The sequence below is a fragment of the Nerophis ophidion genome, linkage group LG04 (genome assembly GCF_033978795.1).
Source record: "Nerophis ophidion isolate RoL-2023_Sa linkage group LG04, RoL_Noph_v1.0, whole genome shotgun sequence".
Classification (NCBI taxonomy): Eukaryota; Metazoa; Chordata; class Actinopteri; order Syngnathiformes; family Syngnathidae; genus Nerophis; species Nerophis ophidion.
Genome location: NC_084614.1, coordinates 56,235,904 through 56,262,389, shown reverse-complemented (window position 1 = coordinate 56,262,389; position 26,486 = coordinate 56,235,904). Strand labels below are relative to the sequence as shown.

Here is a 26,486-nt window from a genome sequence, read left to right as displayed (position 1 = left end):
GATAATTACTAAAGGAAGACCATCGCCGGAGCTGAATGGTTTGTTTCAATCAGCAGGACGGAAAGTTACTCGTTCTTTCCAGACGGAGTGGTATACGTGAAAAGACTGGCTTTGTGGATGTTCTGCAAGAAACCGCCTTTTCTGCTTTCCTTGCCTTCTTTTTTCAACCTGTGGAACGGTGTGGACCCAAATGTGATTTTGTGACCTAAAGAATTTGCAAAAAAGCCTCACCAAACATGAGCGGTCGGCCGCTCATATTCAAAGCTAGATTGCACTAAAAACGTTTGAGATGATGAGGATGGACTTGGCTTTGGATGAACAGCGGCGACTAAACATCAGTGTCAACAATGCTAAGGTAAAAGAGAAACAACACTTTTTAAAAGATGTCATCAATGCAACCTGCTTCCTCGCCAAACAGCAGCTAGCATTTCGTGGAAATTATGAGAGTATGAGCACTGCTAATCGTGGCAAGGATGTTGAACTCTTACAAGACTTTTAAAACTGAAGGAAGTGAAGGAGGACTTTTACTAGAAAGTGACGGATATTTTTATCCAGAAGGACCAGCGCATGGACTTAATTTATAAGTAAAGTTAAGATGACGATAACATTATTTGTGTTTCATTTTTAATAAAATGCACATTTTGTGGGCAACAGTTTGTACAGTATGTGTAAAGAATGCAGAAATGAAACATAACCCGTAAACTGCTGCCAATCAAATGGCAAATAATCTGCGCAGCGCGCATACTGTATATTTGTAAATCTTATTACGTCAGTGCCTCACCAGCTATATACCTCACCGCACGTCACTGTGTTTCTGTATAGTATTTCTCCAGCAATAGGGTTTGTATATATATATATATATATATATATATATATACATATATATATATATATACACACACAAAAACCCCGTTTCCATATGAGTTGGGAAATTATGTTAAATGTAAATATGAATGGAATAAAATTATTTGCAAATCATTTTCAACTCATATTCAGTTGAATATGCTACAAAGACAACATATTTGATGTTCAAACTGATAAATATTTTTTTGCAAATAATCATTAACTTTAGAATTTGATGCCAGCAACACGTGACAAAGAAGTTGGGAAAGGTGGAAATAAATACTGACAAAGTTGAGTAATGCTCATCAAACACTTATTTGGAACATCCCACAGGTGTTCAGGCTAATTGAGAACAGGTGGGTGCCATGATTGGGTATAAAAACAGCTTCCCAATAAATGCTCAGTCTTTCACAAGAAAGAATGGGGCGAGGTACACCCCTTTGTCCACAACTGCGTGAGCAAATAGTCAAACAGTTTAATAACAACGTTTCTCAAAGTGCAATTGCAAGAAATGTAGGGATTTCAACATCTACGGTTCATAATATCATCAAAAGGTTCAGAGAATCTGGAGAAATCACTCCACGTAAGCGGCATTGTCTGAAACCAACATTGAATGACCGCGACCTTCGATTCCTCAGACGGCACTGTATCAAAAACCGACATCAATCTCCAAAGGATATCACCACATGGGCTCAGGAACACTTCAGAAAACCACTAAAGTCACTAAATACAGTTTGTCGCTACATCAGTAAGTGCAAGTTAGAGCTCTAAAATGCAAAGCAAAAGCCATTTATCAACCACATCCAGAAACGCCGCCGGCTTCTCTGGGCCCGAGGTCATCTAAGATGGACTGATGCAAACTGCAAATGTGTTCTGTGGCGTGACGAGTCCACATTTTAAATTGTTTTTTGAAATATTCGACATTGTGTCATCCGGACCAAATCGGAAGCGAACAATCCAGACTGTTATCGACGCAAAGTTCAAAAGCCAGCATCTGTGATGGTATGGGGGTGCATTAGTGTCCAAGCTATTGGTAACTTACACATCTGTGAAGGCAACATTAATGCTGAAAGGTACATACAGGTTTTGGAACAACACATGCTGCCATCCAAGCACCGTCTTTTTCATGGACGCCCCTGCTTATTTCAGCAAGACAATGCCAAGCCACATTCAGCACGTGTTACAACAGCATGGCTTCGTAAAAAAAGAGTGCGGGTACTTTCCTGGCCCGCCTGCAGTCCAGACCTGTCTCCAATCGAAAATGTGTGGCCCATTATGAAGCGTAAAATTTGACAGCTGAGTACCTGGACTGTTGAACCACTGAAGCTCTACATAAAAAAAGAATGGTAAAGAATTCCACTTTCAAAGCTTCAACAATTAGTTTCCTCAGTTCCCAAACGTTTGAGTGTTGTTAAAAGAAAAGGTGATGTAACACAGTGGTGAACATGCCCTTTCCCAACTACTTTGGCAACTGTTGCAGCCATGAAATTCTAAGTGAATTATTATTCGCTAAAAAAAAAAAAAAAAAAGTTTATGAGTTTGAACATCAAATATTTTGTCTTTGTAGTGGATTCAATTGAATATGGGTTGAAAAGGATTTGCAAATCATTGTATTCTGTTTACATTTACATCCAACACAATTTCCCAACTCATATGGAAATAGGGTTTGTAAATACATATATATTGTCTCTTTTAAGCTAGAAAAACACATACATACATACATACATATATAATAAATAGATTAACAATTACTAAACTAATCGACGGCTGCAGCCTTAAACTAAACTTGAAAGTAAAATTACAAATACTGTAAGAAAATAAACTTACAAGTATAAAGTAGGTGGTATAAAGTATAGCATTACTATAAAAAAAAAACAATATAACATTTCTGGATGATTTTAATTATTTTATTTCATAATAAAGTCCAATCTTAGGAAGCAGGGACAAGCAACAAATGGTATTATAGTAAAAATTAATTAATTAATTAAAGAAGTATGCAACTAGACCAAAAGGACCATGCTTAATTAAAAAAAACATTTTTTAATGGGGAACACAAATGGCATCGATTTGGTGGAATGGCCTTTACACACACGCAATGAAAAACATTCTTTATCACGATATTTTGCTTGGAAGAGGAAACTATTAGTATTCTACACTCACACTGCCATTTTAACCCCTACACAACTCCCAGACTGATGCAATTATGGGAAAGAACATTCAGTTAAAAGAAAATATATAACCTACTTATCCTGTCAGTTCACCATAATAAAAACCACAACAGAGAAAACCAAAAATAGCCTTTTATGGCCTATTGAATTAATTCAACGACTTACATTTTCACCTTTTCTTCAGAGAAGTAAAGTATCTGCCAAATGCACGAGTAGATGTATGTAACAAATAATCAGAGTATTGATATAGTACCGGTAAATATTTACAGTTTGCAGTCAGAAAAGGTAATGAACTTGAGAAGCTGCTGCTTCTTTGACCTGTTCTGACGCCCACACAAAAGTAGGGAGTTTTTCTCTTTTTATCACTGTTTAATTCAATTCTTAAAAGATGTTTATTTAGGTATACGTTCAGAATTACACACAAAAAAAAAGACTTACATCACAGTCTAGAAAGGGAACTTGTTGAAACCGGAGGACCACCTTTATATATATTGTTCCTTAAATAGAAAATGGCAAAAATAAATTCAAACCTGTGAATCAAATTTTTGTGTTAAAAAACATACTTAAAAATGTATGTTTTAAAACTATTCTAATTTGCAAAAGGATTGCTTAAGTGCCCAAAATCGATGTGAAAGTCCTGCCAATGAGTGTATGCAAACTTCTGACCACAACTGTTCACAAGTACCGACCAGACACACAGTATACAACTTTTTCCATCTCAATATTGTGCCTTCAACATTTTCTACCAAAGTGTACATTTGAGATGTAGGCCGAGGCCGCCCCCTGTGAATGTAACACGTTATTGTGCGAGACAGCTTTCAGATACATTTATGGTATGTGGGTGCAGAGATGTTGTCAGGGAATGTGGTAGTTTAAGGTGTTGGTTTGTTTCTAAAGCTTGCAGAAAATATTGGGATGTATTTTCCTGATATGTTTTCAAGCTGACAGAACCTTTGTATTATACAAACTCCGTTTCCATATGAGTTGGGAAATTGTGTTAGATGTAAATATAAACGGAATACAATGATTTGCAAATCATTTTCAACCCATATTCAGTTGAATATGCTACAAAGACAACATATTTGATGGTCAAACTGATAAACATTTTTTTTTGTGCAAATAATCATTAACTAGAATTCGATGCCAGCAACACGTGACAAAAAAGTTGGGAAAGGTGGCAATAAATACTGATAAAGTTGAGGAATTCTAATCAAACACTTATTTGGAACATCCCACAGGTGTGCAGGCTAATTGGGAACAGGTGGGTGCCATGATTGTGTATAAAAACAGCTTCCCAAAAAATGCTCAGTCTTTCACAAGAAAAGATGGGGCGAGGTACACCCTCTTTTGTCCACAACTGCGTGAGCAAATAGTCAAACAGTTTAACAACAACGTTTCTCAAAGTGCAATTGCAAGAAATGTAGGGATTTCAACATCTACGGTCCATAATATCATCAAAAGGTTCAGAGAATCTGGAGAAATCACTCCAGGAAACCAACATTGAATAACCGTGACCTTCGATCTCTCAGACGGCACTGTATAAAAAACCGAAATCAATCTCTAAAGGATATCACCACAGGGGCTCAGGAACACTTCAGAAAACCACTGTCACTAAATACAGTTTGTCGCTACATCTGTAAGTGCAAGTTAAAGCGCTACTATACAAAGTAAAAGCCATTTATCAACAACATACAGAAACGCCACCGGCTTCTCTGGGCCTGAGATCATCGAAGATGGACTGATGCAAAGTGGAAAAGTGTTCTGTGGTCTGACGAGTCTACATTTCAAATTGTTTTTGGAACTATTCGAAATCGTGTCTTCCAAAGGGGAAGCGAACCATCCAGACTGCTATCGACGCAAAGTTCAAAAGCCAGCATCTGTGATGGTATTGGGGTGCATTAGTGCCCAAGGCATGGGTAACATACACATCTGTGAAAGCACCATTAATGCTGAAAGGTACATACAGGTTTTGGAACAACACATGCTGCCATCTAAGCACCGTCTTTTTCATGGACGCCCCTGCTTATTTCAGCAAGACAATGCCAAGCCACATTCAGCACGTGTTACAACAGCGTGGTTTGTAAAAAAAAGAGTGCGGGTACTTTCCTGGCCCGCCTGCAGTCCAGACCTGTCTCCCATCGAAAATGTGTGGCGCATTATGAAGTGTAAAATCGACAGCGGAGACCCCGGACTGTTGAACGACTGAAACTGTACATTAAACAAGAATGGGAAATAATTCCACTTTCAAAGCTTCAACAATTTGTTTGCTCAGTTCCCAAACGTTTATTGAGTGTTGTTAAAAGAAAAGGTGATGTAACACAGAGGTGAACATGCCCTTTCCCATCTACTTTGGCACGTGTTGCAGTCATGAAATTCTAAGTTAATTATTATTTGCAAAAAAACAAAATAAAGTTCATGAGTTTGAACATCAAATATCTTGTCTTTGTAGTGCATTCAATTGAATATGGGTTGAAAAGGATTTGCAAATCATTGTATTCTGTTTATATTTACTTCTAACACAATTTCCCAACTCATATGGAAACGGGGTTTGAAATCAACAAGAGAAATGTTTTAGTACTGTATGTGCTCCATAGCGGGTTTCACGGTGGGCGAATGGGTTAGTGCGTCTGCCTCACAATACGAAGGTCCTGAGTTGTCCTGAGTTCAATTCCAGGCTCGGGTACTTTCTGTGTGGAGTTTGCATGTCCTCCCCGTAAATGCGTGGGTTCCCTCCGGGTACTCCGGCTTCCTCCCACCTCCAAAGACATGCACCTGGGAATAGGTTGATTGGCAACACTAAATTGGCCCTAGTGTGTGAATGTGAGTGTGAATGTTGTCTGTCTATCTGTGTTGGCCCTGCGTTGAGGGCGACTTGTCCAGGGTGTACGCCACCTTCCGCCCGATTTTAGCTGAGATAGGCACCAGCGCCCCCCGCGACCCCAAAGGAAATAAGCGGCAGAAAATGGATGGATGGATGGATGTGCTCCATAGCCAAAATAAATAAAATGCTCCCATTAAAGACAAGTCAAACATTAAACATAAAAGGCTGTATTGTTCCATGGTGATTCACCTAATTTGTCCATGTTTTATTTAAGTGGTTTTAAGCTGTTTTTAAGCACTAGCGACCGTCATTGGCGTGGATTAGATTGGATTGAGCTAATAACTGTGATTACGGTTAGCTAATCACAACACGAGAGTTAAATGGTTTTAAAAAAGCAAATACATTCAGATGGTGTAGGAACGCTATTCCTGGCATCCTGTTTAAGTGGCTCAATGGTTACAATTTGATGGGCAGAATATTCAGCTTCATCAAAATAAATGCACTATTTCCGGTGTCTATCAGGCTGGAAACAGAGTGTGGTCTATAAATGCCTCGCACGGTATTTGACAGAACAGCCAGTAGACATGTAGGAACGTAATTTGCTCATCATAATGGACAAATCAGGGACACGCCAGCTTCAATCTCTGTCATCGGTTGTGTGATAGTTCCTTCGTCGTGGGGGTCATTGGGGATGCAGGGACATTAGTTGGAACATGGTGTGGACGGAATTATTAAACCGCATGAAATAACTTGACAGCATTTGCCATTAGAAAACATTTGCAATTGAATTTATGTCTTGTGTGGGTAGAGGGGGGTTATTTGGCAACAGCGTCCCTGTTTGTCGGACTCTTCTTCCTGCATTGTGTCCAGTGAGCAAATGATTTGAAAGACATGTTAATTTCTACCCCTTTACTTTTACTGTCAACTCGTAATGAAAGTGCGACGAAATCCAATGCATGTTGACAGTAAAATAACAGGCTGGACCAATTTCACTCCACAATCAGAAGCCGTCTTGCAGCTCGCTGACAACAGCGTCTTCCGACACAAGTGCTTGAAATACACCAGTGTTTTCTGCCGGCTCTTGCTGACATTAACGAGATATGCCTTTCAAATATCATGGCCTTTGGGATTGGGTCAAAGTTACTATTTATAGAAGGTCATGACTTTACGATAGTTTGGCTTGCGAGTGCAATAACTCAAAATAGATTGGGCTTTAGTGGCTCTGTTGCAGATGAGTCTGATATGGCTGCGAGCTGTTGAATAAATGTGATCCACACACGCACACGCACACGCACACACACACACACACACACACACACACACACACACACACACACACACACACACACACACACCCTGAATCAGTGCTTCGCAAGGACTTGTTACAGTACTGCTGCGACACCGGTGAGACCGCAATGCAGATACCTCCGAAGCCGTGCGGCATCTTGCAAATATAGCATTGCCTGACGTTATGGTAATTGGCAGGCTTTTGCAGTACTTTGCTTCTGCAAAAACAAAATACATCGGTTGAAGATTTAATATACCATCTGCTACCTTAGACATCCCTGCCAACGATGCGAGGGGAAATGACTTAGCCACTGTAGCTGCCAGACGCCCTCATCAACAGTGTGTCTTCCCCACTGGAAACGTTTACCTGCAAACAACGAGAGGCAGAACTGTAAACAAAATGATATTCACATGCCATTGGTGTCTGTTTTACTGTTTCTTACACCCTGTGTAACATGTATGCACTAGAGTATGTAAGAAATAGTAAGCAGATACTTAGTTGATCAGTCAGTAATAAATTCAATTGTTTGTGTAGACTGTAAGCATGGCCAGCAATATAAAAGTCACTCAGAATATGCTCCACCCTTCACCAAATATACATTATTAGCTCCACCCTCTCGGTAATATCAATAGCCGTGCCTTTAAAAAGCTGAACCTGATCTGCCGAGTGGCTGCCTCTCTTGCTGTGTGTGTGGGCCTGTGGTGGCGCTTGCTTACCGTGTTTTTACTTCTCAGCTGCTAAACCCTGAAGCGCCATGTCCAAGCCCTTGTCCGACCACGACAGGAGGAAACAGATCTCGGTGCGAGGCCTGGCTGGGGTTGATAATGTTGCCGAGCTGAAGCTGAACTTCAACCGGCACCTCCACTTCACGCTTGCCAAAGACAGAAATGTGGCGACAAGAAGGGATTACTACTTCGCTCTTGCCCACACAGTGCGGGACCACTTGATCAGCAGGTGGATCCGAACCCAGCAGCACTACTATGAGAAGGACCCCAAAGTAAGTTCAAGTACCAGACACACAGTCATGTAATCATCTGTTAGTGGCTACATGGAAACTATTCAAATCCCAGCTCTTACACTGATGACTTTACTCGACTGCTTGAGAGCAAAGGGTTTGTTATTCCTTAGCAGCAGCCCGAGTTCAGTCTAATGCCAGGGCATGACATTTAAACTTCACAAGGTCCTCTAAGCAGTCTGCCGCTAAGCCTCCATTCATATAGTGTATTGAAACATTAAACCTCACCATGACCTTTTGCTCCTACCCTATGCACACCATCTCTTCTGGTCTCACATGAGCAAATACCTGCAAGGGCACGAGTGTTTATATTTACAGCTTCATACAGGTGCACCTACTGTATAGAGAATTGTTACAAGCTGTCACATGCATCATGGCAAATAATGTTCTGGAGATGAAATAAAAGCCATATCAATTAAATTTACATAGTGGCAACAATTCTTCCTTGCAGTTAAATGCATCACTGTGCAGAACAAAAGGTTTTTTCTCTTTTTTCCTCAATTTTCTAACATCCAAGAGTGTCATTGTTCTGTCACTTAAGTGCCTTTTGTGTTCACCCGAGCAGGGTGACATTTACTTGAGTGGAATACATTTTTAGAACAGGTTTAATGCGACGACAATGGGTTGCAACCTCACACTGAACCAGCTGACCTCACCGACAAAATCAACCTTGTATGGGTGCTCCTGACTAAAAGGTCAAAGGTGGATTCCTGGAAATGAAAACCTTGAACAGAGTTGTGACTACAAAGTGGCTTTGGTTTATTAATGATATCTATAAATATCAGCACAATTAGACTGAACTATTTTGCTAAATGAGAATAATCGGCAGTTTATATTGTCAGAAGCATTCCTATTACAGTAAAACACACTAGGTGAGCCTGTCGGTCCTGAGTGGAACACCACAAGGAAAGACTATCACTGTCAGGCTGACCTTTACAATGACCACTACAGGAGCTATTTTTGCCAATCCAGAATGTTGCTCTTATGTAATTTAGAATGCAATTTGTCCCCGAGTATCTTCTTGTACCCTCTGCCTTTGCTCCTCAGTGTGCATCCTCCTTGTCCATTACACAAAAAAACACCGAAATGGCAAAGATGATTCAAGTGTGCAATAATGCATCACAATTAGGGGTGTAACCGTACAACATCTTCACGTTTCTGTACGTACTTGGGTCTTGAGGCCATAATAAATATTTCTTTTTGAACCCAGCGTGTATACTACATCTCTTTGGAGTTCTACATGGGGCGCACCCTCCAGAACACCATGGTTAACCTCGCCCTGGAGAATGCCTGTGACGAGGCCACATACCAGGTGTGGCTTTATTTATTTTAATCTGCATCCAAATCTGGGATCTGTTCCTTATTTTAATATGTTTGTGTTGTGTTTTCTTTAGTTGGGTCTGGACATGGAGGAACTGGAAGACATGGAGGAAGACGCTGGTTTGGGAAACGGCGGCCTTGGCAGGCTTGCCGGTGTGCTTTCTTTTCGATTTTTTCAGATTCCAGCAATTCAAACGCTCTTTTGCACATGTTTGATGGCTTGCATGAACTCAGCTTGTGGAAGAGTAATTGTGTTTTTCCACGTGTTGTGTCTGTCTACCAGCCTGTTTCCTGGACTCCATGGCATCGCTCGGCCTGGCTGCCTATGGTTACGGTATTCGCTATGAATTCGGAATCTTCAATCAAAAAATAATGAACGGCTGGCAGGTTGATCCGTCCAAAAATATATAAATTATCGTTGTGGGTTTTTTGTCAGGCCAGACAACGTAATGGCATAAATTGAATAATATCCATAATTATGTGTTATCATTATCTTGTCTTGATTGTCCTTGTCAGTTTCTGGGTCTGACTCAGCTTAGAACATATTCACCTAATGAGAATTTTCTCTCCCCATGTCATTGTGAAGGTTGAAGAGGCTGATGATTGGCTGCGCTATGGCAACGCCTGGGAGAAGGCACGTCCGGAGTACATGCGTCCTGTGCACTTCTACGGAAGGACCGAGCATAACAGTGATGGTGTCCAATGGGTTGACACTCAGGTGAAAAAATATATATAAAAGATATTTATGGAGCTATCAGCGAACAAATCTAAGAATGTAAAATGGGTTTCTCTCCTCCTGTAATGTGTTGGCAGGTAGTCCTGGCTTTGCCATATGACACCCCGATACCCGGCTACAGAAACAATGTTGTCAACACCATGAGGCTGTGGTCTGCAAAGGCACCATGCGAATTTAACTTAAAAGACTGTATGTATTTTGCCGACAGTTTTAAAAAAATTATATACAAAAAATTAATAGCTTCATTCTTTCTTTCTTCTCAGTTAACGTCGGTGGCTACATTCAGGCTGTTTTGGACCGTAACCTGGCTGAGAACATCTCCCGTGTGCTATATCCCAATGACAACGTAAGAAAGGAAGCAGACTTAGCTTTTTTTTCTGCATAGTTATACGGTATGCTTGCGGTATGGCTCCTATTCAGACACATATCTGAATCTTCAAAATGGATTTCCATAATCTAGAGTAGACCTCAAAGGGTCTTTGTCTTCATCTGCCTTTTAAATCTCATGTAAGGCCTGACCACTTTGCGTCGACTCTCTACAGGCTCCAGATGGAGGATTTGGTTGATAACCCTCAAGTCAAGAGCGGTAATTTATGCCTGTGCAAGTGAGGGCAGAAACAGGTGGACCTGATATTTCAACTTGAATTAGTCATTAGATTAAAATTAGACCGCATGCAATGCTCTTAGTATGTTGTCTAGTTTACTAAACTAGTTTTATAAAATGGGTATTCAAGTTTTACATATGATGAATGCAGGTCTAATCTTGTCATTACTACCACACATTTAAGAGAATCCTAAAATTAAGGCAATCATTCTTTATCAATATCTATTATTTTAAAATATACTTTTTTGGGGAAAAAAAATAATTTTTACAATTTATCAAATTAACATTTTTTTTAAATTATGTTTTAAAAATTGTCATGATTGATCACCGTTATTTTAAAATTGTTGTTTGTTAGCAACCTTTAAAACCTTTTTTTTCTCCAAGCGGGTCTCTCTAATCCCCAAATAACCTGTCTTAATGAGACTGTCGTTTTATATTTTGGGGCCGTAATGGATCTCAATAAATGCATGCAATAAATAGTTTATGCAAACAGAAAACCATATTTTATGTCAGCTGATTTCATGTAAATGTATATTGAACTGATAGTTATACACAAAACTATAAAATTACTCAATTGTGTTGAACAATTTTTTTTTAAATATATATTTCGTTCATTATGATAGGTTAATTTTACAATAAATAGTATGCAGTTTAACTTGAAAATAATTAATCACTATAAAACAGGAATTTTAAAGGTGTGAGGTGGGCCAGAAGACTTGAAGATGATAATAATGAAAACATTAAGTTTTTTGGGGACCAGGCCAGGCTGCAGCCATATCATATTCTCTAAGATAGGGCTCTCTGTGCCGCATTTAGAAAACCTCTGCTTTAGAGGATGTAAGGGTACTAAAAACTAAATCAACAGTGAGGCAGGTGCGTTGTGGGACGCAGTGGCGAAGTTGGGAGAGTGGCTGTGCCAGCAATCTGAGGGTTACTGGTTTAATCCCCACCTTCTACCATCCTAGTCACGTCCGTTGTGTCCTTGAGCAAGACACTTCACCCTTGCTCCTGATAGGTCCCGGTTAGCGCCTTGTATGGCAGCTCCCGCTGTCAGTGTGTGAATGTGTGAATGAGTGAATGTGGAGATAGTTTCAAAGCGCTTTGGGTTCTTAAAAGGGGTAGAAAGGCGCTACACAAGTACAACCATTTACCATTTATATCTGTCAGACTTCCAATAATAACATGCCCATTCATGCTTGAACGATCCGCAAACCTACAGCCAGGTGGCAGCAGTGCTCAATTTAATCAACAGGCTGACAAGGACATAAGGAAAGTGTATAAATATCAAGATAACTTATAAAATATATGACATAGAAAAAACATGTGATTACAATTAATTCCTGTCATTAATGAATGTAAATATTATACTGAAGACCTTTTTAATTCTACAATAGGTCCAAACGTATGTCATTTTAGTAAAAGCTTCAAACTGATTGCAGTAACAGAAACTTATATAAATTAAGTTCAAATTGATGGTATTGTACAATGTAAGCAGACCCTACAAAAAGGGAGGAGGGGCAAACCTTTATGCAAGCGCAAACTTAACATGTAAACTACTTAGTAATGTGACAACTGTTGTGAATGATATTATGGAAATGGTCACAATAGAAATAATTAACGACACAAGTAAAAATATTATTGTCCCATGTATATAAAAATAAGTGGTGGAGAAGGAGCTGAGTCAGAAGGCAAAGCTCTCAATTTACCAGCTTTGGGTTATGACCGAAGAGACAAGATCACGGGTACAAGCGGCCCAAATGAGTTTCCTCCGCCCTGTTGCGGGAATCTCCCTTAGAGATTGGGTGAGAAGCTCTGCCATCCAGTAGGAGCTCAAAGTAAAGCCTGTGCTCCTCCACATCGAGAGGAGCCAGATGAGGTGGTTCGGGCATCTGGTCAGGATGCCACCCGAACGCCTCCCGAGGGAGGTGTTGAGGGTACGTTCGACCTGTAAGAGGCCACGGGGGAGACCCTGGACACGTTGGGAAGAGTATGTCTGGAAACGCCTCAGGATCCCCGGGTAAGAGCTGGACAAAGTGGCTGGGGAGAGGAAAAGCTGGGCTTCCCTGCTTAGGTTGCAGCCCCCGTGACCCGACCTCGGATAAGTGGAAGAAAATGGATGGATAAATGGCATATAGAAAGCCGGGGTCATAAGTATATGGAAAAAATAATGTATCCATCCATCCATTTTCTACCGCTTATTCCCTTCAGGGGACGCTTGAGCCTATCTCAGACAGAATACCAAACAAGTCAGTGTGGTGATTTTAATTTTGATATTGATGGAGGGCTGAAAATCAGATGAGTTTTTGAACACCATGTACAGAACTCGATTGTTTTCTATGATAACAAAACCAACAAAAAATACGACACATTATGCAATTGACAACATTTTTACTAACACAAGGAAAGATGAAAGAATATTAGTTGGTGGTATTTTGATGACGAATGTGAGGGATCATCTTCCTGTTTTTTATGTTTATGAGAACCAATGTATTACTGTAGTGCAAGACCAAAGATATTTGTTAAAAAAAAAAGATCAATAGAAAGTTTGAAATCTTTGAGGAAGACTTAAATAAACAAAAAATGGGATGAAATGTACAACGATGGTATAAATAATGCAAACAACACATTTTTTGAAAGTATTGATTAATTTGTCTGACAAGATTCTGAAAAAAAATCCAACTTCGAGGCAATGGCAGAAAACTTTAGTTAACGAACTCTGGATGACAAATGGGAGTAAAAATGCCTGCAAGAAAAAAATGTTTTCGTATAGAGTTATTTTTAAATCAAGGACAAAAGACTCAGAAGAGCGTCATAAAAAATATAAAAACAAGTTCATATGGATTATGAGAAAACATAAAAAACATTATAGTAGTCAATTGCGAGACAAAATAAAGACAATATAAAAATGTACATGGGGAATAATTAACATGGCTCTAAAAAAAGAAAAGGCACAACCTAAAATTCCAAATCATTTCAATAAAGATAATAAAGATGTTTACAACAAAGATTATGTACAAACCCCGTTTCCATACGAGTTGGGAAATTGTGTTAGATGTAAATATAAACGGAATACAATGATTTGCAAATCATTTTCAACCAATATTCAGTTGAATATGCTACAAAGACAACATATTTGATGTTCAAACTGATAAACATTTTTTTTTTTGCAAATAATCATTAACTTTAGAATTTGATGCCAGCAACACAGGACAAAGACGTTGGGAAAGGTGACATTAAATACGGATAAAGTTGAGGAATGCTCATCAAACATTTATATGGAACATCCCACTGGTGTACAGGCTAATTGGGAACAGTTGGGTGCCATTACTGGGAATATAAGCAGCGTCCATGAAATACTAAGTAATTCACAAACAAGGATGGGGCAAGGGTCACCACTTTCTAAGCAAATTGTCGAACAGTTCTAGAACAACGTTTCTCAACGAGTTATTGCAAGGAATTTAGGGATTTTACCATCTACGGTCCATAAAATCATCAAAAAGTTCAGAGAATCTAGAGAAATCACTGCACGTAAGCGATGATATTACGGACTTTTGATCCTTCAAGCGGTACTGCATCAAAAACTGATGTCAGTGTGTAAAGGATATCACCACATGGGCTCAGGAACACTTCATAAAACCAATGTCAGTAACTACAGTTTGTGGCTACATCTGTAAGTGCAAGTTAAAATGTTACTGTGCAAAGCCAAACCCATTTATCAACAATACCCTGAAACGCCGCTGGCTTGGCTGGGCCCGAGCTCACCTAAGATGGACTGATGCAAAGTGGAAAGGTGTTCTATGGTCTGACGAGTCCACAATTCAAATTAAATTTGGAAACAGAGGACGTGGTGTTCTCCAGAACAAATAGGAAAATAAATATTCGGATTGTTATAGGCACAAAGTTCAAATGCCAGCATCTGTGATGGTATGGGGGTGTATTAATGCCCAAGGCATGGGTAACTTACACATATGTGAAGGCACCATTAATGCTGAAAGGTCCATACAGGTTTTGGAGCAACATATGTTGTCATCCAATCAGCAAAACAATGCCAAGCCATGTGTTACAACAGCGTGGCTTCGTAGTAAAAGAGTGCGGGTAGTTTCCTGGCCCGCCTGCAGTCCAGACCTGTCTCCCATCAAAAATGTGTGGCACATTATCCATCCATCCATTTTCTACCGCTTATTCCCTTTTGGGGTCACGGGGGGCGCTGGCGCCTATCTCAGCTACAATACAATCTCAGCTAAAATACGACAGCGGAGACCCCGGACTGTTGAACGACTGATGCTCTATATAAAACAAGAATGGTAAAGAATTCCACTTTCAAAGCTTCAACAATTAGTTTCCTCAGTTCCCAAACATTTATTGAGTGTTGTTAAAAGAAAAGGTGATGTAACACAGTGGTGAACATGTGCTTTCCCAACTACTTTGGCACGTGTTGCAGCCATGAAATTCTCACTAAAGTAAGATCCAAATGCCATGCGCGAAACACAGAGTTGCGTAGGCAATTCAAAAGTGGTGCAGACCGCCTTATTTAAATTAAGATTTTGCGTGCTCTGTACAGGGTTTTTACTACAGAGATTATCATTCTCTGCACATTCATGTTATCATGCTCCCACCTGTGTGCGATGTGTTGAACCAGCAGCACACCTCAATATGCAACACATTTTCTGAATCGTAATTGAGACAACATATGCACAGTGACACTTAATACTGTGCACGAGGCTGTGGATCGCATCACCGTCACCATCATCATTTGCGTGTATGGACTGTCTCGAACGCAATATAATGCATGATAAAATAGGTATTTTCATGTAAGAGATGTATCATAAAAATATATTCCTTAAATTAAAAAAACAAACATTATGAAAAAAATGCCAGCAGACACTAAAACGCATCAATTGACTACATTTTAATCAGCTCCTTAGGTCATCCAGCAGCTATAGAATTATAAAAAGAAATTCCTTTATATGTATAACTATAAATCTAATATTTCTTATTTCTGACACACAGACACTCAAAGGACGAATAATTCTCTGTCCATTGTCTGTCAAAATTTTAGTAAATCAGACCCTGTGTGTGAGCTCTTATCCGAATTCATTCATTAATACATTTCCATTCCACATTTTCAGGGTGGTGGCGAAATATGAGTGTGACAACCAACCCCGTTTTTTCCTAAATGTTGCATTCTTAAAACATGCGCACATTGCATGTAGCTGTATAGCAACAATACAAAGGATAAACATTTAGTATTGTTTACATGTGCGTGCAGTTTTAAGCAGCCAAGATTGACTCACGTGTCTCTTGCGATCTCCTTTTTCAGTTTTTTGAGGGTAAGGAGCTGCGTCTGAAGCAGGAATACTTTGTGGTTTCTGCTACCCTGCAAGACATCATCCGCCGTTTCAAGGTCTCCAAGTTTGGCTGCAGGGAGGTTGTTCGCACAGATTTCAGCAAACTGCCTGACAAGGTGAATGGAGAAAAAAAAAATCAACAAAATAGTTTGTCAATTTTATAATACCTCCCTACCATTTTACTTTGCCTTTGTTAGCGTGTTGAATTCATCTGGAGCGTTATTATCACATTACTTAGAATAGTTAAGCCTTTTAAAAGCATTTATTTTATCTTTGAATTGGCTGACACTTAATGATGTTTTATATATTCAGGTTGCCATCCAGTTAAATGACACTCACCCGGCTTTGGCTATTCCTGAGCTGATGAGAGTTCTGGTGGATGATGAAAAACTTGAATGGCAACAGGTGAGGTGTTAGAGCAGAGGTCGTCAACAGGTGGTCTGGTGAGGTAATGCAAGGGTGTCATGAACTATTTGGTTGTTTAGACTGAAGAAACAACAACATTGTATTTCCCCCACATTATTTTCATGAATGACTTTAAATAGACATGAAGATGTATCCACATTACAGTGAACACATATATGGGGGCAAAAAAAGAACACAGTCAGCAACAAACAGGAGCTTTTATGCAGGGAACCAGTCTATCACCCGTCTCTCCTATGCTTGATTGCTGCTGTCCCAATCACAAGAAAACTGATCGTTTTCTAACTTGACTAAAAAACCCAATCAGAAGAACTCAGCCTACCCTCCACCTCAAAAACCATTGGATAACACAGGGCCTTTAGGACAAGTTTAATTTAAAACATCATTATATATACATATATTCAGATATACAAGTAAGGGTTCCCTGTTTCATCCTTAGATTGGGGGTCCTAAGTATTTTTTTTGTTAAAAACTGTTCTGAAATGTTAAATTAAGCCATTTTTTTGTTATTGTGACTAGGCTTGGGATGTGTGTGTGCAAACGTGTGCCTACACCAATCACACAGTCCTTCCAGAGGCTCTGGAGAGATGGCCCGTGGACTTGTTTGCCCATCTGTTGCCCCGTCACCTTGAAATTGTCTATGAGATCAATCGTCGCCACCTGGAGGTTGGTACTGTGTATTGCAACGTGCTGTCATTTGTAATGCCCTGCACACATTGCATCCTATAGCCCCTGCTTACTTAATAGAGCTGAGGAATAACACCAGTGCTGTTGATTGGCAAGTTCATTGATCTGGTTCAGAAAGGTGCATGCTTGTAAGGCTGAAGCATTTCTAGACAACTACATTGTGGTGTGCATGCATTCTTTCTAGTGCACAGTGAAACTAAGAAACAATGAGAACAAAAAGTACAAAAAAAAAAGTAATCAAAAACAGTAGGGATGTTGTCAAAAACACAAGTAAAATTGAGATTTTATAAAAGGACCCTAAAGGCTTGTGTTTTTCAAAATGAGAATGCAAACCTAAGACTCATTTCCTGTCACAGTTTCCCATGGTTTTATTCCACATCTGAGCCCTTTAGGGGACTAAACGACAGGTCTCGGGGTTATACACTCCAGTGGATGAAATGAATGCGACTGATTCTTTACCCCCTGCAGCCATCAAACTAACCAAAGCGCCTATTTCCCGTCAGCTACAAAAATTCCAGCCGTCCTGAATCAAAGACTACATTTTTCAAACACACAATTTCCGGAGGAAAAAATGAAGGTGGAGACCTGCCTCTGTATTTGGCAGTCCTCTCTGTCAGTTTGGTTTCACTGCAGAGCTGTGGACTGTTGCTTGGGGACCTATGTGCCGAAATATGAATTAAAGGTGAAAAGTCAAATGAAAGCTGCTTTCATTTACCTGCACACCATCTCCAAGCATAGTGGAAGACAGAAACACATCAAAAGGACACTGCTGCTTTTATACTGACTGAAAGATTTGTGTTGATTTCATTCACCAGAATGTTGCTGCAAGGTTCCCTGGTGATGTAGATCGACTTCGCCGTATGTCCATTGTTGAGGAAGGGGGACAGAAGAGGATCAACATGGCCCATCTGTGCATTGTGGGCGCGCATGCGGTTAACGGCGTCGCCCAGATCCACTCAGACATCCTCAAAGCCACTGTGTACCTTGTCAAACGTTCATGCACCTTTTGCCCCTGTGGTTCCTGGGGCCATTTTATTATTTGTGAGTCCTGATTTATGTCTGCCCCGCAGCTTCAAAGACTTCTATGAAATGGACCCACATAAGTTCCAGAACAAGACTAACGGCATCACTCCTCGCCGCTGGCTGGTGATGTGTAACCCTGGACTGGCTGAGGTCATCGCCGAGGTTAGGGGCGTTTTTAACACACATAGCTCCCGCGCACATCCCACCTACGCTTTATCTTTACTGTCATGTGAGACGTGATGGAGCATTTATCTGCTCGTTCTCCACTTTTGTTTTAATCAAGAGAATCGGTGAGGATTTTATCCGCGACCTGGACCAGCTGCAGCGTCTGCGCAAGTTTGTGAACGACGACACTTTCATCCGCGATGTTGCCAAAGTGAAGCAGGTGAAGCCAAGTTCATGTATTTGATCGTGGAGTTTGTGCTGTTTGTTCCTTCAGGCTGAACATACAAACAGATATTAGTCATTTTTTGCGTCAGCGGGGTCTCCTTTCATTAAGTCGAGCGTTGCATTTTCTTAGGGAATTGTTTTGTTCAATTTGAGAATATAAAGCTCTGCAAAGCAACAACCCGACAAGTAAAAGACGAGCTGAAGTCACTCTTGTTACCTTTTATGCACATCCAGGAAAACAAGCTGAAGTTTTCCGTGCACTTGGAGGAGCACTATAAGGTGAAGATCAATCCGAACTCCATGTTTGATGTTCAAGTCAAGAGAATCCACGAGTACAAGAGGCAGCTGCTCAACTGTCTGCACATCATCACCTATTACAACCGTAAGCATTGTCCATCCATTTTAATCCACATAATTTTTTTCGTAAAGTATTGACCAGGATATAAAACAACCCTGAATTTAAGACAATGTCCACATGAACACGGATATTTATGTAAAATATGCTCATACAACCACTATCCACAAGCTGGAAAAAAGCAACAACAGCTGACTTTGTAGCATTATAATTAATGCCTCTGTTAATCAATATAGTGACATACTGGATGTGGAGGATCTTTAAAATCAGTCCACACTTAGATGGCGCCCAGGAAACATAATGAATGTATTACCTTTTGCCCTTAAGTATTATGAGGCAAAAGCACGCACGTGCCTAAATGTCTTATTTTATTGTTAAAGGTTTTTAAAACACAAGATAATGCCGCACATTTCTTATGATACCAACCAAAAAACTCAGTTTTACTTTGAAACCTTAACCCTATTGATGGGTCAAACAATACTGAAGGATTAATGCCTGAATGAGTACAAGGATTGATACCTGTGTCCTTCGATGCCTCTGTTTTGCTTTTTAGAAAAAAAAAGTGTGTTATTAGGAAGTTTACTACAAGTTTTAACTCGTAGTAAGAGAAGTCTGAACAGTCCTGTTTGTCATTTGTTTTTGTTTTCATCAAACGTCTAAATGGAACTAAAAGAAAAGTAAAAATTCCGACGTGTGGCATATTTTTATCTTAAAGCGTTGACTTTTCCTGTTTACTATATATATATATATATATATATATATATATATATATATATATATATATATATATATATATATATATATATATATATATATATATATATATATATATATTTATATATATAAATCAATCAATCAATCAATGTTTATTTATATAGCCCTAAATCACCAGTGGGGAGTGCTCGGAGAGTATGGGGTACCGGACTGTCTTATTGTGGCAGTCCGCTCCCTGTACGATAAGTGTCAGAGCTTGGTCCGCATTGCTGGCAGTAAGTCGGACACGTTTCCAGTGAGGGTTGGACTCCGCCAAGGCTGTCCTTTGTCACCGATTCTGTTCATAACTTTTATGGACAGAATTTATAGGCGCAGTCAAGGCGTTGAGGGGATCCGGTTTGGTGGCCACGGGATTAGGTCTCTGCTTTTTGCAGATGATGTAGTCCTGATGGCTTCATCTGGCCGGGATCTCCAGCTCTCACTGGATCGGTTCGCAGCCGAGTGTGAAGCGACCCGAATGAGAATCAGCACCTCAAAGTCCGAGTCCATGGTTCTCGCCCGGAAAAGGGTGGAATTCCATCTCCGGGTTGGGGAGGAGACCCTGCCCCAAGTGGAGGAGTTCAAGTACCTAGGAGTCTTGTTCACGAGTGGGGGAAGAGTGGATCGTGAGATCGACAGGCGGATCGGTGCGGCGTCTTCAGTAATGCGGACGTTGTATCGATCCGTTGTGGTGAAGAAGGAGCTGAGCCGGAAGGCAAAGCTCTCAATTTACCGGTCGATCCACGTTCTCATCCTCACCTATGGTCATGAGCTTTGGGTCATGACCGAAAGGATAAGATCACGGGTACAAGCGGCCAAAATGAGTTTCCTCCGCCGGGTGGCGGGGCTCTCCCTTAGAGATAGGGTGAGAAGCTCTGCCATCCGGGAGGAGCTCAAAGTAAAGCCGCTGCTCCTCCACATCGAGAGGAGCCAGATGAGGTGGTTCGGGCATCTGGTAAGGATGCCACCCGAACGCCTCCCTAGGGATGTGTTTAGGGCACGTCCAGCTGGTAGGAGGCCACGGGGAAGACCCAGGACACGTTGGGAAGACTATGTCTCCCGGCTGGCCTGGGAACGCCTCGGGATCCCCCGGGAAGAGCTAGACGAAGTGGCTGGAGAGAGGGAAGTCTGGGCTTCCCTGCTTAGGCTGCTGCCCCCGCGACCCGACCTCGGATAAGCGGAAGATGATGGATGGATGGATGGATAAACCACCAGTGTCTCAAAGGGCTGCACAAACCACAACGACATCCTCGGTAGAGCCCACATAAGAGCAAGGAAAACTCACCCCAGTGGGACGTCGGTGACAGTGACAATGATGACTGTGAGAAACCTTGGAGAGGACTGCATATGTGGGTAACCCCCCCCCCCCCCCCCCCCAGGGGACCGAAAGCAATGGATGTCGAGCGGGTCTAACATGATATATATATATCAGGGATCAGCAACCCACGGCTCCGGAGCCGCATGCGGCTCTTTGATCACTCTAATGTGGCTCAGCTGCATAATTTCCGACCCCTCGATTATCCCGAGAGATTTCCGGTGTTTTGATGCCTCTCCAAGTAATCACCCGGGGCCAACATTCTCCAATTTTCACCTAGTTGATAATATAGAGGATGTGCCCAGATGGCACAGCTTTTCTAGTCCTCTAAAACTTGTCGCCGAGCCCGCTTTTACATGGTGCTACCTGCGTGCCAGCCGGTCACATGTAGTGTGCAGCCTCTATAGATATACGACAGTGACTGAAAGGCATACTTGCTCAACAGCCATACAGGTTACACTGAGAGTTGTGATATAAACAACTTTAACACTCTTACTAATATGCGCAACAATGTGAACCCACACCAAACAAGAATGACAAACACATTTCGGGAGAACATCCGCATTGTAACACAACATAGACACAACAGAACAAATACCCAGAATCCTATGCATCCCTAACGCTTCCGGGTTACATTATACACCCCCGCTAGCAGGAATCAAATAAAGTACATTTTATTCTATTCTATGTACAGTACATGGCAGTATGGTCCTGTTTAAGAGGGTCACAACATTGCTGAGTCAGGTCCGCATGGAGCTGGAGGGGGCGTGGCTACCAGCTCCGCCTGAATTTCTGGATATTTTCGGGAGAAAATTTGTCCCGGGATGTTTTCGGGAAAGGCACTGAATTTCGGGAGTCTGCCAGAAAATCCGGGAGGGTTGGCAAGTATGCCATAGTCCTAAAAATGTGCATCATTACTTCTGCACTGCTTTGACACTTTTTTAACAGCGGTCTTTGTGCCACTGCTGCAGTTCTACAGGTTATGTATGTGTGTATGTGTGTGTGTGTGTGTTTGTGAGTGACAGGAAAAAAAGCCCTGAATGGCTTGGGGATCTGTTGTCGGTTTGCATGTACTTGTAAAGACATCTGTATTGTTGAGTCAATACAGTAATATTTCAGCTGTTCTTATTGTATCCTAATATCTCTCCTAGGAATCAAAAAAGAACCCAACAAACAGTGGACTCCCAGAACCGTCATGATTGGAGGGAAGGTATGTGTCATGCAATTCATTACTTAACCAAAGTAATTCAGAAAAGCAAAAACATTTGAGTTATCAGGAGTGTTTTTGCGGTTTTTCAATCGTTAGCTTCAAACATATTTAATGTCGTGTGTTAAGGTGCTTTTTCCTTCTGATAGTACAGTTAATAAAGGTTTTATGAAGTAACTGATAGTATTGTATACATATTATATCCAATGGGAAATATTGTTTCACCATACACACGAATTGGGAGACAATGAGCGACCCAGGGCAGATGGTGTTCGATTTCACAGGCCCCAATCTAAGTAGGCCTTGTTTGTCGTTGTTAAACACAGCTAGCGTGACATGTCGTTTGTTGCAGGCTGCTCCTGGCTACCACACTGCCAAGATGATTATTCGTCTGATCACAGCTATCGGCGAAGTGGTCAACAATGATCCTGTGGTGGGAGACCGGCTCAAAGTCATCTTTTTGGAGAACTACAGAGTCACACTGGCTGAGAAAGGTGCATTAATTCACATTTACATGCCGTAAAAACTAGGGATGTCCCAATCAACATTTGTGGCCTGCAGTTCCGCAGTTACAATTCGATACTTGGACAGTAGATTATAGAACTGCAAATGTTTGGTAGCAAGTAAATAAAGTAAAAAAAAAGACACATTTTTTTAAAACTTACCTTATCAAAATTTTTATTTACTGGTGTTTTTGGAAATCAGTTGATGCATTATATTTGTGGTATTGAATGCTAAACACAATTTATTTAACAAAACAGAGTGGCTAGTGCATAACAACCAAACAAAAGCAAAAACTACTCTTTGCTGTCATTCAAGTAATTTGGGTTTGGCCCTCAAAGTCGTCTTGTAACCAGATACTTACTCCCCAAGTTTGTAACCACTGACAAAAACAAAACAATACATTTTGTAATGAGAACAAGTGAAATCAAATATTGATCTAATCACTCTGGTACTGACACATACTCACACTACACTCTGTATCAATGGTATTGACATCTGGAAGATTTCCCCTACTTTACATTAATCAGTTAACGTCTTGAGTCATTCTGCTCAATGTGTGTAGCATGCCTAGCTATCTTGTTTCTCTAGCCTCCTATAATAATGATACTTTATAAGAAACTTTGTTTATTTTCTGACATGGTGGTGAGGATTAGTATCTTATAAATAAACAACGCATTAGTTGCAGCTTGCTTACAAATTTGAGCCGGTGTTGTGGAAGAAACACTCCCTCCTGGAATTCATGTAACTCCTGCATGCAAGAAATTTAGAATTGTAATTGTGTCTCCCTGGGCGTGCATCCTTTTTGAAGGAATCGTTCACGTGAGCGCAGTCTTTAACCATGTAAACACTGGGACACAGCTGCAGTAAAGATCGGCTAGGCTCGACAGCTAATCAGCCAATCGCCGATCAGTTAAAAAAGGAAGTATCAGAATGGGATCGGGACATCTCTAGTTGACACACAAGATGTCTGGAGAGTCATAAACGCTTACCTGTGTTACCATTCAAGGTATACCTGCTGCTGACCTCTCGGAGCAGATCTCCACGGCTGGCACAGAGGCCTCTGGCACAGGCAACATGAAGTTCATGCTCAACGGCGCTCTGACCATCGGAACCATGGATGGAGCCAACGTGGAGATGGCTGAGGAGGCAGGCGAAGACAACATCTTCATCTTCGGCATGAGGGTGGATGATGTCGACGCCATGGACAAGAAAGGGTCAGCACTTTTATCGTCAAACAGCAAATTACTACAAATATAAAATAACAAATTAGTCATGCAGGTTTTGCACACTTGAAGGTGTGGTATGTATGTGCAGACATAGAAATATACTGGATTTAACATGTAAACACGGTGTTTTGGCCAACATAAGGAAGTATTTCTCTGTGACTGTAGATACCATGCAGCAGAGTATTACAACCGCCTGCCTGAACTGAAGCAAGCTATTGACCAGATTGCTGGTGGCTTCTTCAGCCCAAAGCAGCCTGACCTGTTCAAAGAAATTGTCAACATGTTGATGCATCATGACAGGTAAATATATCCTCCTGGGGACCAGTGTCATCTGCAGTTGAAATCTGGTTTTGCTCCATCTCAAGAAAAGAAAAATAGATGTCCACTGCAAATTTACAAAAAAATATATGTCTAAATGCTGGTACAACCACCACACACACACACATTTAACTTTTATCTGATTCATATTTCATCACAGAGTTAATCACATTATCGTTTGCAGATTTAAGGTCTTTGCTGACTATGAAGATTATATTAAATGCCAAGAGAAAGTCAATGCGCTTTACAAGGTGTGTACAAAACGATCAACATTTTAATGATAATTGGTATTAGAATCTATCTTAATATTTACTGCTTGCATTAATATCCTTATACTAGAACCCCAAGGAGTGGACCAAGAAGGTGATCTACAACATTGCTGGATGTGGCAAGTTCTCCAGTGACCGCACCATCGCCCAGTACGCCCGTGAGATCTGGGGGATGGAGCCCACACTTGAGAAACTTCCTAATCCTGATAAATTAGACTAAACAGTCCATTGTCTTCAACATGTGAATGGTTGATGTTTTTATTGTAAAAAAAATGTCAAGATGGAATCTGTGCCTGGGTTGTTAAAGTTCATTCAAAAAGGTGAACCCACACATTTTTTAAATCAAATTCTACATGCATCCCCACACAGCGCCAGAAACAAAACCCATAAGCGACATACACAGCGTACGTCATTTACATATAAAAACAAAATCACAGCTTGCAGCCATCTTCGAGGGATGCAGAGATTGCAATTAGCTGCTGTGAAGTGGATCAAGGAGCTTTGTGTGGGGCTTTGTGAATTGACAGGGGATTTTTTTGAAATGCAAAAATCTCAACTTGCACTTGCACTCAAACCCATTCTGAATAAAATCTGTCAAAATACAATAAAAGCCTGTGTGAATACTTTTAGCTGCTCTCATTGTAACTCGACCCCTGAGTACAGCCGTGTTTTGATACCAATAATGTCAATACACAAACTGCAGCACATATCCAGCCTTTAAAGGTTTGCGTACCATCAGATGGAGAGCAGAGGGCATTGACCTGGATTAAACTCTGAAGAATTGCCTGTAAAAAAAAAGGACTAACATTCGAACATTTTATAAATACAGTACATAGCCTTTTAATGCATTTTGTCATTTATCTACAGCGGATAACACTTTGTATAATCTATTTGTGTATTTGCTTTAGTTTACACGTAACTGGCACTTGCAGACAACAGCTATCTTAGGAAATGTGTTTTCAGGTGACAATCTGTGAAAACAACCTATTCCTGACGCTGATGAAAGAACAGTACTGTGCAAATATGTGATTGTTTGCAAATCCCCTACATTAAGCTGACTTGATCATTTTAAGGAAGGGAATGGTTATCTTTGTATTAGTTCATTATTTTGGTTATCTTTGTATTAGTTCATTCTTTTATGTTATGAGATGGTACTTCCAGGACTGTAGCAAGATAACCAATGGGAAGTATTGAACTGTAATTTATAGTAAAATTTGATTTCCAGGGTTATTTGAATAACTATATGTTTTCTATCTAGTATTTACATTATTTGTTTGTTGTATACTGTATTATTGTATATATTCATAATAATGATGTAAAAATGATATGCAATGAATGATTGACTTTCACAGTGTTCTACTGCCTTAGTTACCAGTGCAGAATCCAGCTTATGACAAATAAAACATTTTTCAAACCAAAAAAATATATGAACATTACAAACGGTGAGCATATGTTACCAATAGTGGTTTAAAAGAACCGATTCAACAAACACAACAGAGCTGATGAGACTGTGGTGAACTTGAACAAGACTTCAACACATCAGGGATTAATGGCCTTTACTGTGAACCAGGTCAATGTCACTAACAATGCCATGAAAAAAGCCACACCAATGGCTAAAATTTGGATCTTTGTCTGGTCCGATAAGATGATGTACTAAAAATGTCTATATTTTATGTAATAAAAAGGCTATCAATCATGGCTGTCACGTGCACATGCACATATATTAAAATTAAAAACTAATGCTCAGTTTTTTATATTTCTGTACACTTTTCCAAACACTGCAGTTGTACTACAATGTCATCCTTGTAGTACAATTAGTGTTGTTAGTAAGGCGTAGCTTACATGATTGTACCGATAAGAGGGTGGGATATAA

General features: G+C 40.4%; 1 protein-coding gene across 1 annotated transcript; it reads left to right on the top strand.

Annotated features, from left to right (window-relative positions):
- Nucleotides 1-7,771: 7,771 nt before the first annotated feature.
- pygma (phosphorylase, glycogen, muscle A) lies at nucleotides 7,772-25,223 on the top strand. Its single transcript, XM_061898500.1, has 20 exons — nucleotides 7,772-8,117; nucleotides 9,346-9,447; nucleotides 9,530-9,608; nucleotides 9,739-9,842; nucleotides 10,042-10,173; nucleotides 10,269-10,380; nucleotides 10,455-10,537; nucleotides 16,116-16,259; nucleotides 16,456-16,548; nucleotides 17,086-17,232; nucleotides 18,069-18,232; nucleotides 18,324-18,438; nucleotides 18,560-18,661; nucleotides 18,901-19,048; nucleotides 22,241-22,299; nucleotides 22,649-22,790; nucleotides 23,807-24,014; nucleotides 24,192-24,326; nucleotides 24,529-24,595; nucleotides 24,684-25,223. The coding sequence occupies exons 1-20, from the start codon at nucleotides 7,875-7,877 to the stop codon at nucleotides 24,831-24,833; spliced, it is 2,529 nt and encodes an 842-aa protein (XP_061754484.1). The 5' UTR covers nucleotides 7,772-7,874; the 3' UTR covers nucleotides 24,834-25,223.
- Nucleotides 25,224-26,486: the final 1,263 nt, after the last annotated feature.

What these genes read in the sequence shown, in the direction of transcription:
- pygma (XM_061898500.1), top strand. Translation starts at nt 7,875, where the DNA reads ATGTCCAAGCCCTTGTCCGACCACGACAGGAGGAAACAGATCTCGGTG. An exon ending in ATGTTGCCAAAGTGAAGCAG is followed by an intron (nt 18,662 to 18,900) that starts GTGAAGCCAAGT and finishes ATGCACATCCAG; the next exon opens with GAAAACAAGCTGAAGTTTTC. An exon ending in AAGTCAATGCGCTTTACAAG is followed by an intron (nt 24,596 to 24,683) that starts GTGTGTACAAAA and finishes TCCTTATACTAG; the next exon opens with AACCCCAAGGAGTGGACCAA.